Genomic DNA, 23,745 nt, shown 5'->3' on the forward strand with positions numbered 1-23,745 from the left:
GCAGACTATTATAATTTTAATGCATCACTTGCTCGCATAGGAATTGTTAATCACCCAATATGCATAATAATGCAATTTATAATTTTAATCACGTCGTTTGGCGATGTCGTCTAATACAAAGTGACTCGTATTTTTCATCACGGAAAACAGATTTCAAACTTCATTCTACAATAACTGAACCCCATTATTATTTGGAAAACACAATTTTGACTGCCTAAAAAATTCACTAAAACACTCTTGGATATGCAATTAGAAAATTGAAAGATTCTAACGAAGCTGAAAAGCTTTCATGATAGTAATTAGATGGGGAAAAACTGCGGCAAAAATCGTCTACACCGTGCAAAAAATTCTATACAAAAAAATATTCTCAGATGCGTATTCCGTGGCAATGAGACATAAAAATTCGAACGAGGCTAAGGAAGTTTCATAATTGCAATTACTCCGGTGAAATGGTGGTGAAAATCAGTGTAGAGTAACCGTTCTGTTTTTAACATGCTTGGACCGTGTAAACAATTCTGCAAGGAGTAATTAATGCACTCTCGGGTGTGCAGTCTGTGGCTAGAAAATTAAAATGTTCAAACAGAGTTAAAGAAGTTTCGTAATTGCCACTGCTTTGCGAGAACAGCAATGAAAATCGACATAGAAAAATCGTGCTTTTTTAGTATGATTAAGTGGCGCAAAAAATTCTGTAAAAATTCGTTACAATACATTTGCGTGTATAGTCAGCGTCTATAAAGCCTAAACGCTTGTAACGGAGCTAAACAAATTTCCTAATTGCAATTATTTCGGGATAGAAAATCAAATTACTCAAGCCCGGAAATATTTAAGCAACTCAACTTCAAGAATCGTAATCACCTAATTGGAAGCATTCAGTCGTGAACAGTTCTCTGTGCAGCTGCGTGAGCCTCGAGCGTTGTAATAAAAGACGAATCAAATAAAATAACTAACTCCCGTTATAACAAAATAACGGGACGTTTAAGTCTAATTTCGGGTTGGTTCGGGATCGATGCAGTGCGCTCGGACAGAACAAGCGAGGAACGTGATTGGGGCGTTAATCCGCAGTAAACAGTTTTCCTTGACTGTCCTGCAAAATCTCGAACAAACTTTCGTCGACGTTCTCGCCGAGTAAACTAGGAGCTTTGCACTTCGTCGATTCGACTCGCGGGGAAAACGTTTCGTCGTTGATACAGGGTCGGCGAGGGTGTCGGTGAGACAGGGTTTGTTCGATGTGCATAAGAAAAACCTGTCTCGTAATCTTGTCCCGTCTACGTGCCGCGGTTCCGAAACACCGTGGACAACTTACCTGTCTATGGATATGGCGCATAACGATAGTATACTGGCAGTACAGAGGAGAACGTCGAGGGAAACCCAAGAGTCGCAGAGCAGTTCGCCCAGCTCCCAAGTACCACCTGTGAGCTTTGTCAAATTCGTTATATTAGTCACACCAGCTGGCTCGGGTCTGTGCTACTTAATTACTCTATTAGGTGCACCAATTAATTCGCGATCCTCCCAATTAATCACTCGTTACTCGCTTCTACCCTCGAATCTCTTAGCTGCCATACTGGGCTGTGCCATTGCTGGCCCTCCGAGCGAAAAGAACGTCGCATGACTACAGTAATGTCTCGATCTAAGCCGAACGGAGCCACGCGATCTTAGTCGGGGGGGGGGGGGGCATACCTCGCGTTACATTGGAAGATTTTAACATATCTTCGGAATTAGAGAGTATAGAATAATAATTGGAAAAAGTCGTTTGTGTAACTGGTACTTCGAACATCGAAATTATTTCTGCAATTTTTCTTGCGAACGAGGTGTTTTAGTAAAGTCACAAGATGAAATGGGATACTTTAGATTCATGTCTTTTAGCAGGATTGACACAATAGTTACGTGCACTGCATAGACTTTTTCCGATGCACCACAGAAGTGGGATTTAGAGATAATGGTAATTCTCTTTCAGAATCGCTGATGTTCGCGTCGTTCCTCTTTGCGAAACATTGGACGACTGAAATGGTACTATTATCACAGCTCCGCTATAAACAGACCGAAGAAAGAGATTTTCCTGCAGTTTTTATCGCCGCTCTGATCGACGTTCTTATGGCTTCTATCACAGCTCCAACATGAACGTGCTGTGACTCGTCACAGCTACACTCTTCAGATCTTCACCTGTATTGTTCCCTTCAATGTCATTTGGTCGATACCTGTTTCAAGATACAAAAAAAAATATATATATAAAAGAAAAACGATATTAGTAATTTCGCTGCACTGAAACCTTCATTTAGTTTCCGAAAAGGGATTCTGTAAAATGGCCTAAACGTATAAAGAATTATTGAGATTATTTTCAAGACGTAAATGAACGGAGAAAGGACCACGAATTAATTTGTGTACCTAATTTTATCGAGTTGAACGAACCGACTCCTTTTTTTCACATTATTTCACAGTGCTGGGTCCTCTGACACATTATTTATTAACAGTTGTTTAATGACTTTCCAAAACCTCTGTCATTCAAAGTTAAAAACTCCTTAATCAGTATTTCAATCGCAATAACAATTTCACTTGTGAATCGACAATTCGCCTCTAGTTCCGAAATTTAATCGTGTTATTGTGATTATTATTTAAAAGAAGTTGTTTCCTGTATATAAATATAAGTGCATTTCTGTTGCATATGATTTTTGCTGTGCGCCGTTATGAACTATACAAACAAGAAAAGATTACTAACAACTTCAATTAAACTTGCATCGAATTAGGTCGACGAAATTCGATATTTCCAATCGAATAGATGCACACACAATACAACAATAGGTGCACACTCAAAGAATGTTGTCGTTCGACGTACGTTAAGTCGAAGAAAATTAAATGTCTCGGAGCCATAGTGACCGAGCAGAGTACTGTGTATAACGCTTAATTGATGAAGCAAGGAACCGCAGTGCTATAGACCAGGAGTCATTTTTCACAGGAACTCCGTTGAAACTTGGAAATATTGATTACCAGATTTCCAATGAATCGCAAATCAATAAAGTTTAGGCGAGGCTGTACACCATATTTATACGAATCTGAAACATCCTGCGTCGAGATTAACTCTGGCGACAGCTGGTCATCCTTGCGCAACTTGCATTTCCAATCGTTTTATCTTTGTGCATCGAAATGCCATGAAATCAACCTAATTTATTCGATCAAACAAGAACTGAAGAGTCAGGATTTACCACGAACTTGATAGACCGCGGGGCTTTATGCAAAATAAAAATTGTCTGCTTCGATTATAACAAAGAGCCGAATAAAATCGTCGTTCTTTAATAATTTCAAGAAAATAAAATACTAAGTTTATATTTTTACAGTTTCAGCATCTGATATAATTTTTTCAGATTTTTCAAAGCGCGGGAACACAGTCAAAAATTCAATAACCGGTAATTTTCGAACTCCCTCTGACAGAAATCGATATAACCTCCAAGGTTAACCCGATTTTAATTAATGTAAGTATATTTGTTCTCAACTTCTACAAGAAATCGGCACATCAAAATTTCTTTTATTTCTGAAAATTCGGATTCGAAGCTAAAAATTCTGAAAAAATTCACGGACATGCATTAGGATAGCCAAAATATGCCTGATTTTTTCAGAATTTTCAATCGAAGAGTTAACGAGAAATCACGGAAAAACCTGATTTTCTTTCTCACCCCATTACTACCCCCCATGTCGACGTACAGGGTTGAAAATTGGCAGGAAGTATTTCCTTTGAACAAGCTATCGAACGGCCTATTGCAAATTCAATTTGGTTCGATCAACCTCTTTGGGCTGTTTAATTTAAAAAATAAAGTCTGAAAATCCATTTGTGAGTGCAAAAAATGAATTGTCAAAAATGAGATGGATTGATCGAACTAAATAGGTTCTTCTTATTATTGCTCGAGAGGGAACTCTTTTCATTTTTCCACGAGTGGCGGCATTACTCGAGTCATAATACTTTTCATCTTCACGGACAGTCTGTAATACGTAGCGCAAGAAAAGACGGGGGAGAAAATAAGGATCGCCATTGTACCTGTCTCCTCCTTTTGCGGCTCGACGAACCGTGCGCGCTCGTGTACATGCATCGAGATGGACCCGGCTCCATGTGCTCGTGGCATTGTACGTCTTTAATGCTTGATTCCATTACGTACGAGGCTTTATGTCGTTTTAAGCCAGACGATAGAACGTCGAATCTCTGCGACCGAGAGGCGCAAAATTTCATGAAAGCCCGGACCAACTTTTCCTATCAATTCTTAAACGCGTTTGCGTAATCGGTTCTATCATTTGAAAGCGAGCGATCGAAAATTGTACCGCGGTCCGCCGGTTTTCTTATCTTTGACGACCGAGAGCTGCTCGTCCTGCAATTATCCCGCGTTTAATCATTGCTCATCCGCCGTGAGAAACTGTCGACGGCTAATCTCTCTATTAATTAAGTGGGTCCAGACATATTTCATTCCCTTGTTCCGACGATGGAAGCACCGAATGATGAAATAATAAAAATAAGATGTTCCAGCTATTTTAAAAGTATTTTCGGAACTCTGATTCCAACAATAAATAACTGCATTCGAGCTTTTTAATTTGATGCTGAAATACCTGGTGGAAACGATGAAAATATATCAGCTGCCACATTTATGCTGTTTCGACATTATTTTCAAAGACTGTATACTTTTCCTACGATCAGTATAAAAATGAAAGCAAGACTAACTTTACTTCTCACATTTGTAGATGTTAGAAATGAGAACTCGCAGTTCTAGTTACGATTGAATGATTCAAGTGCTGTGGGTATACCTTCTTTAGGTCATCCTATAATATTCGACTTTGTTGGCGTTTTGCATGTAATCAGTATCAAGGAGTCGTCTGTATTTAATAGTGTTCAACGAACACCGGCAGAGCTGAATATGCGATAATGTATTCCGTTTCGGCCGAGCTTCGATAATTATTCCGGAAGTTTTTACTTTATTTGGCAGAGGGAGATGCGAATAAATTATTTCCGTGCCTGGAGGGCACTTTTGTTACGGACTTGCAACGATTGTTACTTTCATTCGGCATCTCTTCTTGCCTCAATAACGTTTGCCTTCGACCATCGCATTCATTTCGTCTTTAACCTGCAAAAAAAGAGCTCGGTCTACTTCATTAAAAAGATTTCATCTCTGCAGGTATCGCATAACTTCGTGCTAGTTAACTAAAAATGTTTGCATTAGAAATGTGTTCGTTATTTGTCAAACGAAAAGGCTTCAAATTAATTTTTGCGTCCAATATAATATAGAAAAGATTTTTACAATTTTTGTTTGTCACTTTTATTGTAATTTTTATATGCAATTAGATAGAAAGGAATTTGACAGCACGTAATTTAACCACTCAAGTTCTAATGTTACTTAATCTTTCACAGTCTGAAGTCTAAAGGGATGATTATTAATTCAAATTAATCTAGTAGGAGTACCTTCAGTAATACGTTTGGAAAAAATGGATGAATATCAATAAAAGAAATTAATGTGGCAGCTATTTCTTTGCCAAATAAATCTGCTAACGTTACGTATGATAATATAACAATATTACAACGATTCAGGAACTACTTGAAATGCGATCTCCTCCGAGAGCCTCGTATCATTTCTGCGGTAATAAAATATTCAGACATATAATCACCATAAGTAAGAAAACCAATCCCGCCGAGAGTAGCAGACATTTAAGAATTGTCTCCGTAGGACTTAGATGATTGGACTGCGTCGTATCGAAGAGCATTCATTATGCCCGAACTCGGTTTTAATCTATATGCAAAATTGCTCCTCGCCGTTCAAGAAGAACGAACGATCAATGTTGGTAATTGTCTCTAATGCAGCCGGGGCGAATGATAAACGCACTCGTGGAACAAACGAGAAATTTACAAGTCCATTCCGAATGGTTACGTTAAACCCGCGACGGTAATCCGAGAAATCCGAATATCAAATATACCGTCAAATCGCTGATGCGACATAAAAGACCTCCATTTGTGTCATCGGACGAAGGCGAACTGGCTCAATTAATTTTTTTCCAAATTGCGTAGAAAAATTCAAATTTTACACTCAAATTCACGAGGGTACTCTACAAGCAATTAATTTCAAGCAAAGACCTAGTATGCTGAAATTAGGCACGCATATTTACGTATACTTGAATTGGCAGTACAAATTTTTATGAAACATTTCGCAAAAGAAATAAATATCTAAATATCTTTAAAATACTTGGAGCTACTTCCTTGAATACTTGTCAGCATTAAAATAATAAAATTTTACAAATAATACAAAATTTTTACGGATGATAAATTTTTAAGCATGATAAATTTCAGATTTCTCAGTTCGATCGTTTTCTTGCGGTAATTCCTGAACATTGCACTAACTAGAACATTCTCTGAAGGAGAGCAAAGATTTTTAGAACAAAAGACAGTCAGAGTAATTAAGGGTCGCACGTTTTCTGGATTCCCTTTTCTGTATGCAAATACAAATATGAATATTCTAGTTTAGCGAGCGACCGTGCGACGAAATATTTTGAGTTTTAAGAGGCAGCGGTTCGCACTGTCAAACTTCGATTGTTGTCCAGCTGCGCGGCTCATGACCGCAGACATACCGCTTTTACAGCGTGACGCATTGCCGTGATGTGTTTCACCGTGCAGTAACGTACTCCGAGATCTGGGAACGTTCGTTTGCATAGGAAAGCTTTTTGCAGTAGCTCCCGAGGAACATTTTTCAGCAAGCGCGGGACGAACAAGAAATTCTCACGCTATCGTCGACTTGTACTACTTACGTACGAAAGGCGACACGCAACAAGCGTTTCAATCCTTTCTACCCGTCCTACTGAACGGTTCTGCGCGAGAATCTGCGGAATTGAATTCCGTACAGAAAATATTTACACTGATAATTTGAAAATTTAATCGACCGAAAGTTATCGTTCGATTAACCATGGAAATTGATCAGTAATTAAATTCTACTGTGTGTAAACTGTTAACTTTAATATTCATTACTGGACTGCAGATTTCATGCACCGACGACGAAAATGGAAGGAACACAAAACGGAAAAAAGATTAGAAGAATTTCAAAAAAATTTGTCACGTTATTTTTAACACACTGGGTCTACTAAGACAGGAGATAAAATTGTATTTTCCTCCAGATTGTTGCAGTTCAGGTAGAACATTTTTATTTCACATAAAAGTCCGCGGTTATTCCTTATTTTCTGGACTCGGAGTTAGTTAGGGAATGATTGCCGGCTAAAATTCATATTTTCTGTTGTCAAGTGAATTGTTAAGATATGTTGTAATAAAACAACTCCAAAACACCCAATGTTGTCCCAGCTGTGACAAATAAGAAGAAAGGGCATTGAAACATCTGTCGGTTCCATTTTACGTTACAGCAATCTTCAAAAAGCAGAATCTGGAAATAGTAATTAGGAAGTAGACGATTCGTTGGATCGCGCATGATGCAGCGGACGCGTAAGTAGCTGCAGCCAGTAGCACATTAGCGAAAGTGACTCGAGTTTCCAAGTTTCTAGCGTCACGGACTCCGGTTCCTCGGCTCCTCGCGCACGCGTACGTCTCAACGTTCGCCAATCACTTTCGAGCATACCGGTTATACTATACCTGCAGTAGCACCGCCGGTGGCATAACGGCCAGGCCAACCAATAAATCCGCAGCGGCCAGGCTGGACACGAAACAATTAGTAACGGACCTTAGGCGCCTAGTTGTTATCACAGCGGCAATTACCAGGGTGTTGCCCACCTACGACACAACAGAAAACACGCGTGACAGTGACCCGAGAATTAATCGTGACCTGGATAGGTCAAGATTAATCTCACGGGCTCCATCGCCGTAAACCTCCCAGCTATAAAATGCGACCCATGTCCGGACCCGGCGCGGACGAATCTACATGGAAAAGTAAGTCGCAAAATTACACCTCGTTCAGGAGCAAATCGAATTCGAAAATTCGCCGAGCACGCCCCCTGCTGAATACCGAATCGTCCAACCATGATTCTACTTACCAGCGACCTGTCCAATTATCGAACACCTCAATGCACAGGGTGTACAGAAATTGTACGCGAAAAAGTAACCTTGACCTTCAGTTACGTGGTCGAAAGGTCAACAATGCCTTCTCTTTTTATTGCATCGTATTCTGCTCGTCGGAAGCATAAGAAGTGCAAAATGGATCAAAACACAACCGTCCTCTTACAAAGTGATGGTGAATTATTTTTTCAAACCGAATTTATTTATATTATATTTTCGGTATATTTGCCAAGAAATTTCTTGCTTGCATAAGACAAGCGATACATATGTACTTGTAATATAAAAAATTTTTCAATATTAGTATCAGTCAGATAACTGTCTTTTGAAGAGGATTTTAAATAAAACACGTAAAATAGTAGGAAGTTGTTGGAAACAAAATAGACGAGAAACGAAGAAAGCATAAAAGGATTAATATTAAGACTATCCAGTAATAATGTAAATATCGACCGGCTCGGTCGCATAACCTCGAGTTGGAGATAGACTATGCAGCATCGCAACATCCGACGAGCGAAACAAAGAAATAATTCGCGAGGACTGGGCGACGTTGTCGAAGACGTTGCATGCAAAGAAACGTGGAATAAGAAACTGTCAGACGCAGAAGCACGGGGAGGAAACTGGCAGCGACGAAATGACCGGAACGTGGAGTGCGCTGAGAAATTCGCATGATACACCGGATACCGGAAATTCAAGTGGTAGAATTAAAAATGTTTGCCGGAGGGAAGGAAATTAAAAATTCACCGTTGCGTCGTGAAACGGGAAATGTAAAAATTCTTGATTCGCGATCAAACGGAAAATACAACGGCGACTCTTCTTGTGCAAGTGCGGTTTCGTGGGTTGATAATATTTTTTGGACACCGCGGCTTAAACGTCTGTATTCCAATTTAATGCTCTGGCGCGGGCAAAAAGAACAAGACACGGGGAAACGGGTCTCGGTTAAATGAAATTCCTTCAAGAATATTTCCCGGTGTTTCATAATATGCCTTCAACAATCCCGTCTTGCTCGCGAATAAAAACACTGTCAGAAATAATATCGGGTCGGTGCGGTTCGACGGAAATTCGTCGGAGCGAAATCTCGAAGGAACCACTGGGACGATCATTTTAATAAATACTGGCTTCCCGTTCGGAGCGTCGAAACATCGATTTTACTACTGATCTTCAATTTTCTACACCCATGTCAAATCGAGAATCACAAGTGTATCGGAAGACTGGAAAAATTAAACATTTTTCTGTGTCACAAAATGGTCTAAAATCGACAGCTCCGAACGGGAAAGAAAACTGCAATTCGTTAAAATGGTTCGGCCGGTTGCTTACTATAGTGACGATGATCAGCATGGTGAATAGTCCAGCCAGAACAAGGTCTGTCCAATTCGGCAGATAATATTCCATCCGCGTGTCCCGGTTGTCCGTCGACACCGTGCGATTCCACTGATAAATGTCCCCATAGTAATTGCCCGTTTGATTTGCCATGGTGCTTATCCCCGGTCCATTGACGATGACTTCTGCTCACCAATTTCCGCATTTCCGAACATCATGGAGCTTCCTGAAAGACAAATCATCTGGAATGATTCCCGAGCGACGAATCGCGAGGAGCGCAGGTTTGCCACGAGGGCTGTCGCTTCGGCCAAATGCTCCTTTCATGTCGAGCGGCTCCATTGACAATGCGAATGCGAACTACCAGGACTTCAGGCGCCGGGTGAAACCACTGTGCGATATCCACCACAGTTAAGCATCGAAAAAGCTGGACTTTTTCCTCTTACTCGAAGCTTTGCGATTTTTAATACGACCCCTTGAAATATTACAATTCTTTTATATGTAACATCATTTTTCCTTAAAAAATCAATACGTACATCTCATTGCATGCTATTTAAGCAGTGTTCGTTAAAAAATTTAGGTAAGTATCTTCAACCATAAGGATGTGACAGACACTTTCCCAAAGCCATATCTGCAAACACTGAGTTCAGAAAATGTCTGTGGCAACAGATATTTACTAGACTGCGGATCTTTATGCAAAATAAAAAATATTTGCACTGATTGCAGGATACAGGAGCGAAATAAAAATTTTTTACCTCTTTTAATTATTTTAGTAAGCTAAAACCAATACGCTGGTGCCCATAAATATTTTTAATATGTCCACTGCTTTAAATTGTGCTTACTCATTTTTGTCATAAATGCATACAATCCGAAATCTAGTAATTACACATTATACTAGACGAAGAGTCCTCGCCGGATCCGATTTGGAAAAAATCTATTTTTCAAAAGCAGCTATTTGAACTCGAATATATCGGTTATTTATCTAAATTTTCAGCTTCTGTTGTTCGTAAAAAGTACATGAATAGAAAATCCGTTTCGTCGAGAACTACATAACAGTGTCAATAATGTTACTGCAAAATTTTACACGAATTGGTCCACTAGTCTTTCGAATTTTTCCGCTACCAATTTCGAAAACTTCATTTCGTGAAAAATGCGTTTCAACATTCAATCATCTGCTACCACCGTGCAACGCGACTGCACTTTGGGAGCTATAAATCCAGCAGTTTCGCGAAATTCCAAATAAAATTGAAGGAGTATTCCAGAAGGACTAATGAAACACAATTTCCAAAAATCTGTCCACAGCTGTCCTCGTGGAAACTAGTTACAGACGTTTAAAAAAAGAATCCAACGTGCATTTCATATAATTCATAGTTGAACGCATTTATCGCGAACCCACTTTTTTCGAAACTGTTGCTACGATGTCTCAATTTTTAAACTCAACACAAAGTGTTTCTTAACTTGCTGGGGGCGAGAAAATATTTTACAAATCAGTCATTTCAGTTCAAAATGCTACCATCTTGTAAATAATCAAGATTTGAAGTAGCAATCAAGAAGTAAACAATCAAGGAGGACGGAAGTCGTTCCAAAACAGTGGACAAATATTTTTCAAAATATTCTTTTCCAAAAGATTATAATTCAGGTAATTTCGATTATTTTTACTTAAGAAAAAGTATGTGCTTGAAGCACCCATCAATACAGTCAGTCCCACAAGTATTCGTACGCCCTTAAAAATCGCATAACTTTGTCAATACTAGACTATACTACTTGAATTTTTTTGAGAAGTTAGAACAATTGGATCACTACATAACGTGAGAAAAATGTTTGATTAAAATTGCAATTGGTCGAAATTACTGAGAAAGTACTAAAAGTTGTATTTTGCAACTTTTTTATGTGGACTTACATTGAAAATTTAGAAAGTACGTTTTGTACATCTGTATCAATTAAGCATATTCTGACTATTTCGTCTAAATCGGCACTGAGCTACAAACATTTAACGATGAAAACTTAAGGGCGAAAGTCGCAGAATTTCGGCCTTCTCAGGGAATTATGTGATCATTTTCGAACATCTACAGCTCATTGCAACGTTGACTGATTTTGATAAAATTCTCAGAACATGTATAATTCATGCAGATCTACAAATCGCACTTTCTAAATTTTCAATGTAAGTCCACATAAAAAAGTTACAAAATACAACTTTTAGTACTTTCTCTGCACTTTCGATCAATTGCAATTTTTGTAAAAAATTGTTTTCACTTTATGTAGTGTGATCCAATTGTTCTAACTTCTCAAAAAAACTCAAGTAGTATAGTCCAATATTGACAGAATTATGCGATTTTTAAGAGCGTACGAATGTACTTATGGAACCGACTGTGTGCAAAATCCTACTACAAAAACTGTGATAGTTCTTCTGGTAAAATTCCGAAAAATTGATAAACAACCAGGACACCTCCTTAGTAAAAGTCCTTCTGTTTAACGAAGCCTGGAGGGCACGCGCTATAGCAGCGGGAGTAATGGCGCGGCGCGGTGTAGTAATTACGATTAGAATTACAGGAATAAATTTCGCGAACGCGAGCGCGGCCCGCGCGACGGTCTCGCCGCATAGGCGAGCTAATTTTTCAAAACAAAAGCCTCGGCGCGTCTGGTTCCTGGATGAATTATTCGGAAGGGTTAAATCGCCGCCCGGAGTTTCCAGCTGTGAGGATTATTCTTTTCCGCGGGATACGCGTCCGCGACGCGACGCGACTATGCACGCGGAGTTTCTCCCGTGCGGAATTGCTCGGTAATGCGGTTGCGGAAAATTAAGTGCCGTCGAAGAAAGCGTTTCATTTGAAATGTACCCGCTCGGCAAACTCCGTTGAGCATGGCGTTTCGCCGTACAATGCCTCCGCGTCGGAATTACGCGCGCGCTGCATTCTCCGCACCGCTCCGGTTGCATAATGACGTGGAACTGTGCTCCCCGCGTTGCACTTTCGGTTTTTATAACGCCGTCGCACGGTTCCCTACTCTTCTCTGTCGGCGAACAGCAAAGCCGACCGAAGAGTTACGGAAAGTTTCGCTCGAGACCTATGCACAGAGTGCTTTTTAATTGTGGCCAATTGATCAACACGATCAACTTCTCCCTTTGCGATCCTTTGTTCGACGTGGTCCCCCTTTGTTCGGCGTGATCGCGAAACTATCTGAAATGCAATTTCTTAAAACGTTGCAAGAAGAAGACGCCCTGGTACGTTTTTTTTTTTGTCGTACGTCCCTGAAATATTGGGAAAGTCGAAGAGACGATGCTAATTCAATGATGACACCATTTTGTTCCGGATAATTTTTTTTAGGAAACATTCACTGATATATTCGCGACTCTTCTCTGATTAAAACGACCTCGAACACGATACAGTTTGGGTCGTGTTTAACTGTTTAATTCGAGACATAGTGGAACCTCGATTATCCGAACCAATCGTACTAGATTAAAATAATAATCGTACTAGATAAATAATCGTACTAGTACTACATTAACTCTTCACTGATTCGTTAACCGATCTTCACCTAGATTGGAGAATCGTTTACATTTATAGAAAATTCAGATACCGGGGTTCGGATAATCGAGGCTCCACTGAATCGTCGATTAAACGATTAAATATGGCACGAATTGTATCGTGTTTGGTCTCGTTTCGACCAGAAAAATGTCACAAATATTGCGCCAGGAGTTTCGCAAAGAAATAATTGAAAAATGTTTAACGCGCCACACAGCAGGATGAAAAATAAATCAGGACAGTTTTAGGTTCGAAGAGCAACCAACTCGGAGTGGTTTGTAGATTTCCTCGCGGTCGAGACCGAGAAATAATCGCGGTAACCGTCGAAGCCAGCGGACAACTCATCGAACCACCTAAACCCACTTTTCCCAGAAACAACATTTTCTCAATCCATTTGTCGAATTAGTTTCGACTCAGTTTCCCGTGCGCCGGGATCAATTCGATATTTGCTTTAAAGCAGCGTTTCGCTTCTTTCTGCGGAATTAGACGGTAGAATTTCGCCCGGCGAGCTCGGCCCGCGAATCTACTTTTGTTTACACAAATGCAACGCGACCGCGTCCGGACAGGGAACAATGTGTATGTATATATACAGGGTGACTCACCAAACGTTAGCACCTCAAATATCTTTGTTGTTTCTAAAGATACGTAAAATATGGTAAGGACAAAGTTGAATGGTACAATGGGGCTGACACGATGCAAAAAAAAATTTTGTTTTTATGTCATTTTTTTTTTTTGGAGATATCAAGGTCACCTTGACTTTTTTAAATGGAACCACCATTTCTTAAACACCTACAATGATAGTCCCTTTCATTAGGAATTCAGTGACTATAATTTGTCCAAGGTCATTCAAGGTCAAGGACAGAAAAAACGTATAAAACTAAACTATGGAAGCAGAATACCTGTATTTTATAAATGTTCGAAATGATGGCCGTCTGCGTCGATAAATTGTTGTAAACGAGCTCTCAAGGAATGTTGAACTCTGATAAGTGTATCCGACTCACCCTGTATATATACATGTCGAATGCCTTTCTCTCTCTCCTTCCGAACGGAGCAACAAGCTAGATTGCCTTTTAAATAAACGACACTAGGAGCATTTTCATTAGCGTCGCGGATGAAATGGAACTAGAGCATAAGAAATTGTTCACTTCGGAGCACTTCGATACGTTCGACGAAACGCGTCGGCGTCCGAGGCCGTGTAATTAAATTAGGACGGCTCGACTTGCGTGAGAGACAACAACAGTTCTACGCGCGCGCGCGCGTGTGTGTGTGTTTGGCTCTTTTTTTTCGTTTTAGAAATCTCAACGGCTAAATGAAGACGACGCTAGTTTCCCGGCGTGCCTAGAAATTACTCTGAGCAGATGTCTCTAGCTTTATTACATGCAGAAATTTATGTCCTGCCGAGCTTAAAATCCCATCTTACCGGGCCGAGTTTCCCTTGCATTTATTTCTTAGATAGTATACGAGCACGTTACACCCTTTAATTTCGGGCATGCGTGCCGAAACGACGGGGCAGCATACATTATTGCATTCCCCGCGAACCTAAAATGAAAATTTCAACGACGAAGCTCGCTAGAATTTTTATCAGCTAATTTATACGAGAGAGAATTTCAAGAAAAATCGCTTCGTTCTATTAGGGATCCGGGAAAAGATCGCGTTCACACATTCTTCCAGCGTCATGTTAACGATCAATGTCCAATTAATAGTAATATCCAATTAATGTTCAAGAATTTCTTGCCGAGCTCTAGTAAAAGCATCTGACGATGCGAGACCTTGTTGCAGTTTGACGAGAGAGTCGATTTTCGTTCCGTTGCTGATTTTATTGCAAATCATTCTCAACAAAACCGACGTTTTATCGGAACAGTACATCCTTCGAACACGACCGAATTACCCTACGAAAGTTTTTGAATGACAATTCCTGAAAAACATTTCAACTCCTCGGGAATACTCGAGATATGTCAACATTCTCGATATATGTCAACAACACGGGTCTTGCCAGCGTCTTGTATCGTACAGGAGACGTATACGCGAGCCGTGTTATGTTTATCAAGACCTCTCGAGCTTCGTGGCCTCTCGTGGGGTATGCCCCGCGGTAGTGGGGATAATTCCGCGCCGTTTATCATCCAGGCCTCGGCGACATATACAGAGAAGTCACTGTATCATGCATTCCCATAAAGCAATGAATTAATACAAATACTAGATAAATATTTCCACCAGCAATTTTTCACCAGCATTCTCACAGATTCTTCGAGCACGCCTGAGACAGCTAAGAAACTGTCGCAACAATGCGTGCAACACTTTTATTCGCGGAGCACAGTCGTTCACTTTTTATCGTCATGCTGGGAAAACTCGGAAACGGTTCTTACGAGTTGCCGGGTACGAGAACGCACTATTTCTCTTCAGCTTCGTCTCTCGAGCTACCCGACAGTTTCCATAATCTTCATGATATGACGTCGGCTCGAACGCGGATGGATCTCCCCCGTCGATGCAACGAAAACAACGGTGCACCGTTGCAGACGACGAGCCGGGGATATTCTTCTTTATCCCGCGAGTTTCTATAGCGTTTAGCTTGTACAAGGGGACGATCCGCTCTTATCATTGTTGAATTGCTTTATTTTACTCCGTGCACAACGTTCCCCTCCCCCCCTCTCTCTCTCTCTCGCGGATCCTCTCGAACGTGCACGCGGGAAATTTGCATCGAGTAATTCGCTGCGAATGTGCAAGTGCGCGCCTGTAACGTTCCCGTATATGTATGTATATCTTTAAAACTTGTCCGTCAATTATCCGCCATTGTTCTATGAATATGAATGGAGAGGCGCGGCCCGAACAACCATGAGTTTCTAATTTACGCGGCGCTGATGATCGATGTACAACGAGAAACTCGAGGTCGACGAGACGTTGCGAGCACGACTCGTCTCGACGTAATTATACGGATAAGCAATTCCTTGCTGATTTTAATTTTCGCGAAACCTTCGAATACGTTGGCAGGATTTATCTTTGACACTTTTGTCCGACGTGTTGCGGTTTTTAGTTTCCGAATTATATGCGAACATGTTCTCTAGATTGCTTGAACACGCTTAACTTTTAAACAAGTAAATTCCTCGCCTTAAAACCTCGATTTTTAGAACTTTCTCGTCAAGTTATACAGGATTATACAGTAAAAAGTTAAAAATTTCTGGGTTGCCAAGGTGAAGTTCAGCAAAAAATGGTAGTCGATTTTTAGAACGAACAGAAATAGTCCATGGTATTTTTATTCAGCTTTGTGGGAAATAAGAAATAATGGAAAATATACTAAAACAGCACGAACTTATTATTTTTCTTGTAAAGAGTAACAGAAGCTAATGAAAACACCATAATTTATGACGTAGTAATATCTGATAGAGCAAAGCTGCACGAACTGGCTGTTTAATATTTAAATTTCTTTTTTACGCTAAATTCGCATAGGGAAGTTTTTAAGGCCTCGAGCTATCTGCCATCTTGTTTTACGCGGGAGCTCGTTCGAAAATGAGGGAAACGCCTCCACGGTTAGGCAAAAGAATTTTACGGGAACGCCAAACACGCTCGACCACGTAAACGGGATCGCGTAAATATCTCCGGTATTTATGGCCATATGAACAAACAGTTTACTACGTTCTAAACAGCTTTTTTTTCATACACCCATAAAATAAATGTCGGAGACATTTCCGTGATCCCGGTTTACATGCAAAAATACCAGATGTCATTAAACCTACCTCAGACATTCCCCTAAACGGTTCGATGAGCGAGCTGCTTGAGGTTAGGCGTTAGGTGCTTTAAACGCAGCTTCTTTAATTAAAATGTGAGAAGATACGCTCGAAACGTTCAATACCTTAATTGGAAACGGGATCAGAACTTTCATTATTTCACCTTTGCATTCTTACGGTTGTTCCTAATCTTTTTCTCAGAATAGTTGTTTTTACGACAATTTATGCTGTTAATTTTTCGTGACGTTGGCAGTAATTTCTGCAACTTTCGCTCCGATGAATTAATCAATTCTTGTGCGAAATATACGTACGAATTATTGTTTCCGAGAAACATTGACAGTTGCTTGTGCCGAATGAGAAATTTTTCAGTTGGAAATTTTACAGTGCAATTTAACACCTTGACTGCCAAAATAGAAACCTAAAAAATTCCATAAAATCAAAGTAAGTTAACTAATGAAACAAAAATTGAAAAAAATTAAATGTATGATATTCAGTAGTCCTCCAACTTTCTTGCATTTTACAGGTCCTAATCAAATTGGGTACAATGAATATCAACGTACAAAATTAATTTTAAAACCTGGACAAATAATTCCGTCACCCACATGTGGGTGACATGACGGTCAACGTGTTAAAACAGTTGCATCAGTTACGCGTGTTGTCGAGAACGACGAAGACCAGGCAACACGGTAAATTAATGAAAAACACTTCTGTTTTCACTGAAAATCTACAATGTTCCAACGTAATGGATAGACGGGTTTTATGCATTTGTGACAAAACTGAGTTGATCAAATGCGTCACGGTATAAACATTTAAAAACATGTTCGTGTTATTTTGAACTCGCTGAAGTTATCGAGGAAAGAAACGACCGCGTTTGCAGCTCCTATACGTTGCAATAAACGCATACAATTTCTATTTTGCAGGAACAACCGTGGTCTGGTTACCAAGAATCGACGTAATCATTGAAGCATCACTTTTCCGTCACACTGTGTAAATCATACGTTGCGAAACAATTACCAGTGGAGCAAATACTACACAGACATTCATAGAATTAAAAAATATTATTGTCAAGTAAAGCAAATTCTTAAAAAAAGAAAGAAATGCATGTCGCTTCTGCATCTTGAGATGAATGCTGACAATTTTTAGATCTACAGTTCAGCTATTGGTATTTTATATTATAACCTGGGCATTCTCAACCCCGAATAATTGGTAAAAATTATCGATTAAATTCTCCTTCTGTGAATATTTATTTGAACACGGTCACTCACTGGTGCACGTCCGCCAACAGGTACACTCACCCCATAAAATTTCAAAAAGCCGCGAACACAATAGCCTGTGGTTATTCGCGAAAATTGTCGTCGGTGAATTTTTGACACGAGCTATGCCCCGATATCGGTAGCGATTTTCATGACGTGCGCGGGAATCGATTTAAAAGCGGCCGTCCGATGGAAGACGGTGAAAAATGCATGGGATGCAGTCGTCGACCACCCACGAAATATCCGAGAGCGCGATGATTTATGCACGGCGATCTTCGGGGGCTTCCGAACACACAGGAATTATGATTACGCGCGGCCGGGCCACGGTTTCGCCCGCCGAGAATGGAAACAAAAATAATGTTCCCGCCAGCCTTGAACCACACAGTTGTATAATTTCGGAGTTTTTCGATCGATCGATCAAACAATGACGGAGGATATTTTCGACTGGGCAACCGCCCGATTCCCAGCCAGTCGTAAATATTCGCTGTCCTGGCGCTGCACCGGGGTGCACAAATCCAGAATGAGCTGAAATGCACCGGGATGCAAAAAACACGACTCGCGGAACTACGCGCCGGATAAATGCTCGCCGTAAGATCGGAGCCCTCGCGGAAGCGGAACGAAAGCGAAAGGGCTGAAAGGAAATTCGTGTTGCGCAAAACGGACCATATATTCTCCGTAGAGAAGTTCGCATAGCTCGTCCGGACGAACGATCATGCTGGCCAACGTCTGTTTCAAGCCCCTGCAACCGATTGTTTGTGTACAGCGATTTCTCTATATATGTCGCCGAGGCCTACACGATAACTGTCGCGGGGTATACACCGCGAGGGGCCGCGAAGATCGAGTGCCGAAATTGCGAGGAGGAAAAACGCGTTGCACAGAATAATCGAGAAACACTCGCGACGTGCGCGCGTTGCAAGAAAGTGTGCAGCGGCTTGCGCAGATGAAAATGTCGTCGAGGATAATATGCGAGGCAGACAGCGTAAATGGAATCACGTAGAAGGAAGCAACGCGGTAATCCTTCTTCTCGCAGATTTTTCGTCGCGTCGACTGTCACATGCGGGATCAGCGGTTTAAAGTTTCCCGTTACACGACAACGTCTTCGTGAACGAACCGATTTATCGAGCAAATTCTCGATCGAGAATAATAGAATTCCCGGTAAAATTAACTCGCTCTTGTTAGTCGGTCTCCGTTGCGTCATACGAAATATCGGAAAACTATGCGGCGACCATTGAGAAAGTCGGCAATTTTATACTTCTTCCTCTCCGCGGTTCAATCGGTGCTGCACAGTTTCCGAGTCGACGGTTTCGGAAAATTCGGAGGCGAACGATTTTGAAAACGCGATCATTCCGACAGAGCCTTTCCCGAACGTTTCGTTTGATCGATCGCATAAATTCAAGGAAGGGTCAACAAATATTTCTCTAGTAGGTTGATATGAAAAATCCTCCCGCGGATTTGAATGAATGAATATTGATTCCGCGGGTTGCCACGGTGGTACGAGATCCTGTCCTGCGATTATCCACACGGGCCACCCTCTCCCCGGCGTACGTATACACCTAATTTATTCGAATGGCGTCCGACCACGAAAGCGAAGCATTTTAAACTTCCGGCGACGCTGGTCCCGGATTAAACCAAGGATGCAATAATCTTCTCCGGAAACAATTTCGCAGTAGCCATATTCGCCTTCCTGAGAGACCTGGACGTGGGGTCGTCGGAGAATTCGATTTTCGGTAAATATGCTCCGCTAACTAAAACCGTTATGTCGCCGGCTTCGGCCCTATATTACCTTTGTCGATAAAAATGTGTCAACGAGTTACCGTGGATCGCTGCGCAGTTTAATCCCTCCGAAAAGAGGGGCGAACGAGTGCCAGAAAAATGCATGGAACTTTTTAATACGATATCATCCTTCACATTGTCGGCAGTTTACTTTTCAAAATGAAACCTACATACTTTTTCTATGTTTCAGATATATGTATTTTTTACCGTCGATCTATATCCGTAATTAAAAATATCTTCAAATTACTCCACGGTGACACCGAACATCGAAGGTGTAGGAAATTATTGGAAATAATAGGATTGTTCGGAATGACTGCGGGCGCGTTAGCATTCAGTATGGATGTGTGTATGTGTGTGCTCGCGCGTCGTGGCAAAGATTGTAACAGCTCGGTGACAAAGGTACAACGAGAAGACTCGTGTGTTTTATCGTTGCCAGGTGAATTGTTTTAATTGCATAAAAGAAACGAATCGTGGTAATTAGTTACCAGCGAACCAAAACAACAACGAGACAAAACGAATAAATATAGTTAGTAGGAGTTGGAGAATCTTGACTGTTGAATCCCCTCCTTCCCCTATAAAGGAGAGAAACGAAATGGCTGATTTAGCGAATTAATCCCGTTCAAGGAACAAAGAACAGGTTTATAAATAGAACTGCATAAAATGGAATGCATTTCGGAATGCATTAAACGTGTAGAACGGGTCGTCTAAAATTAATATTCTCGTCAGGAATCCGTGTTTAACTAACCTTCCCGTTCTCAGAGGTCCCCTTTCCGGCAGAGTCGGAGAATTCGAAGTGTCGCGGCTGACCTATCAGATATTTTAATGGCGGCGAAACTTCACTTCATTACTGAAACATTCGTTCCCATTCGTCATCGCTAATTTTACGACACCCCGAAGCCTCGGAATCCGGCATGGAGATCGCCTGAAATATACACGCGTTCTTTTTCTCGTAAACGGGCAAGGTCATCCGTGCATGTTTCAGTTCGTTTAACCCCTCCGCGCGCCCATTTTAGATGGCCCGTTTCCGTATATTTTTATACTTCCCGCGCGTGAAACGAAAGACGCTATGTTTCACCGCTCGGCTACGTATGATTCGCGAATTTTCGGGAATGCACTTTATAACGGTGTAAACCGTAGTTTCACTTGGAAGTTCGTCCGTGTGTACGTTGAAAGAGATTAACGGGCTTTCCGGCTGCATTCGACGTTGTTTCGAGTACCGACATAAAGAATGCAACGTTGCAACTGATAAATAAAGGTGACCAATGAATCTCTGTCGCGTCCCTATCTATGAAGGCGGCCACTATCACGTGCACACACAGGGTGGATTATCTAAAACCATCTAAACGTGTCACTTATCACAAAGATATCTATCTCCTATTGCAACTGACTTTTAATAACAAAACGCTTTTGCTTCTACTTTTCTTTTTTTTTTATGAAACTTGTGGCAAAATATTTGCGACCTTCTCCCGATTAAAATGAGTCCAAACACGGCACAATTTAGTGCATATTTTAGTGTTCATTTGACGATGCAGTACAATCTCGATTATCGGAACCACATTCATACACAACATATTCATATACATATTCATATACAACACGATTTATTGTACAAATCAGTAAATATATCACTATAGCAAAGTTTCGTTATCCGTGCACCGATCTTTTACTGAGTAGTTCGGATAATCGAGGTTCTACTATATCGTGGATTAAAGAAGTAAACGTGATCCAAATGGTGTCGTGTTTCGTGTCATTTTACTCAGAAAAGTGTCAGGGATGATTCAGTAGAAGTTTCATAAAAAGATCACCGGAAGCAAAGAAGTTTCATCATGGGATTAGTATTGTCCCCTCGACTTGTCAGTTCCGAAGTTTTCACATACACCGAGAGACTGTGGTTGTAACTCGTATCACTACACCTACGCGTCCACCTACGCGAACGCTATTGATACCGAATGTAATTTAACCTTTGACATTGATCGAATTTAGTCCGATGCATTTTGTAAATGACTCGTCCGGCACCTATGATAAAAATGGATAAAAAGAAAACACGTGGAGAACTTTGTAAAGATAAAATTCAGATTTTGGCAGATCAAATCTGCACACATCAAAGATTCACAACGCAGCGAAATCGAAGTTCGTCCGTCGATTCGATGAAAAATAGCATGCACTGATTAAACAACAAAGATCGCTGAAGGGCCCGGGGTAGTCACGTGACTTTTTCAATTAATAATTTCCATTCACAGCCTTCAGACACAGACTTAAGGTCCGTTTTGGTCTTAATCCGACGGGTCTTGAGTCTGTGACTAAATTTGTCACATTTTTTGCTCTGTATATTATCGATATTATGAATTCTGAAACGTGCTTCAAGTTTTTCGTTTTACTTCGCAGAGAATCGAGACAAAATATAGCTCAATTTGTAGCTGGAGATATTTTCTAGTGCGCGATGGTCTCTCGATTTCATCCAGAAAACTCAGCCAATGGCATAAAAATTTTTGGCCTACTTCTAACGCTTATATTACCAAATGTCTACTAGATAAATGTCCACTAGACTGAACCTTTCTCTTTCGAATGAGCCCTTTACCAGCGACAAAGTATTCTTATTTGACACTAGGTTTACGGAGCATTGAAAATTACTATTCTACATCACTTTATCAAAATAACATGAACGTGTCTATCAAGATTTGTAGCCATTTTTTTGACAATATGTACCCAAAGAAATCAATCTGTTAAATGATTCCTCTCCGACGCATCTTCACAATCTCTAACACTAGGTTTACGGGGTACTAAGAGTGACCGTTTTACATTACTTCATAAATATAACAAGAATGTATCCATCCAAATTATTAGTCGTTTTTTAAATAATATATACCCAAAGAAATAAATTTGTTAAATCATTCCTCATGGACGCATCATTACAGTCTCAATAATCGTAAATTAAAAATAGTAGAATCCGTCATTTTGACGAATCCCGTAAAACTAGCGTTAAGGACGAAAGCTTGAAGCAGGTGAAACCATTTTTTGACGGTAATGTAGTTACTCTACCTTATCGCGAATCTACGAAGACTCTTAACGGTTGATCGTGCTGTGGCGCGTGGAATGAGAAATTTGCTTCCAGTTAATTTTCGTAAGCAGGTACAGTTGTTTGCCTGCAGCGTGCTGTTTCACGGACACCAGGTGCACGGATCCGTGCAGCTCGCCGCGGGCAAACGGTATGCAAATTCGCGGAACGTTCCTCGCAGTTACTCACACGGCGGGGGATCGAGGCCAGGAGTATGCTTCTTCGCACGACGTTTATGGTGTGGCGACCGCCGCGAAAACTGGCAATTTTTCCGGAAGGCAGCCGTACAGAAGGCTTAACGGGCGGAAGATTAGCTCCGAATGAGTTTTCCATTCCTCGTTAAAACGTTGTTCTGGATATCGGCCGGCTCGATATTAGATCACGAACGGAGGACTATTAACTTCCCCACCGGAGGACGAAGTTAACGAATCCGGCAGCCGGTGATTATCGGTATTTCCGCGGACGATTCGCAGACAATCCGATTTCGCGTTTCTTCGAATTCGCGACACGGTTTCTCCTCGACTGATCCCACGAGACCGGCGACGTCTTCGACGTAAACGATACCTATCGGTTAGGCGAGCGGACATTGTCCATCCCGGAATTGGAAACGCGTCGAGGACCGTCCAGTCGGAGGAATAAACAAATGTTTTATCGGCGATTTCGTTGACAGTTGTTCTGTGAAATATTCGCACGCAGTTGTAACTTTGCGACGATTTATGGTGATTGATTGCGGACGCAATGGATTATTTTCAAGAGAACAGTGTTAAACGTTCATTCGATTACCATACTGCGGGTTGTACGCATTTATGGTGAAAACGAGCGACACTGAATGACGTAAAGGGATTTGAGAGCTTCGACGTATTAGCTCGTCGAAATGATTAGAGGAACGATTTTTAATTTGCATAGAAATCTGTGAATTACGTGTTGTGGTACAAGCTCGTCGAGACTGAAGGCAATGTTCCAACAATGTGGACTCCATCGCTCGAAACGTTGCGCGGTTTTGGCAGAATTTTATATGAAATGTTTAATGTCGAATAAAGCCAAATTGAGTTAAAACAACGTGGAAGATCCGCGAATATCATGGATTCGCGGGGAAAAA

General features: G+C 40.9%; 1 protein-coding gene across 3 annotated transcripts in view; it reads right to left on the reverse strand.

Annotated features, from left to right (window-relative positions):
• Window positions 1-23,745, reverse strand: part of LOC143362073 (putative G-protein coupled receptor No18) — an 85,609-nt gene that overhangs the window by 8,344 nt on the left and 53,520 nt on the right. For 2 of the 3 annotated variants that reach the window (XM_076801909.1, XM_076801910.1), the window contains exons 2-4: window positions 9,326-9,554; window positions 7,595-7,732; window positions 1,304-1,416 (exon numbers count right to left, since the gene is read on the reverse strand). In XM_076801909.1, the coding sequence (XP_076658024.1) occupies window positions 1,304-1,416; window positions 7,595-7,732; window positions 9,326-9,481 (407 nt within the window). In that variant the 5' untranslated portion in view covers window positions 9,482-9,554. Of the gene's footprint in view, window positions 1-1,303; window positions 1,417-7,594; window positions 7,733-9,325; window positions 9,555-20,336; window positions 20,459-23,745 lie in introns of those variants that run through there. The other variant, XM_076801911.1, reaches the window with a different exon arrangement.

The sequence above is a fragment of the Halictus rubicundus genome, chromosome 16, assembly GCF_050948215.1.
Source record: "Halictus rubicundus isolate RS-2024b chromosome 16, iyHalRubi1_principal, whole genome shotgun sequence".
Lineage (NCBI taxonomy): Eukaryota > Metazoa > Arthropoda > Insecta > Hymenoptera > Halictidae > Halictus > Halictus rubicundus.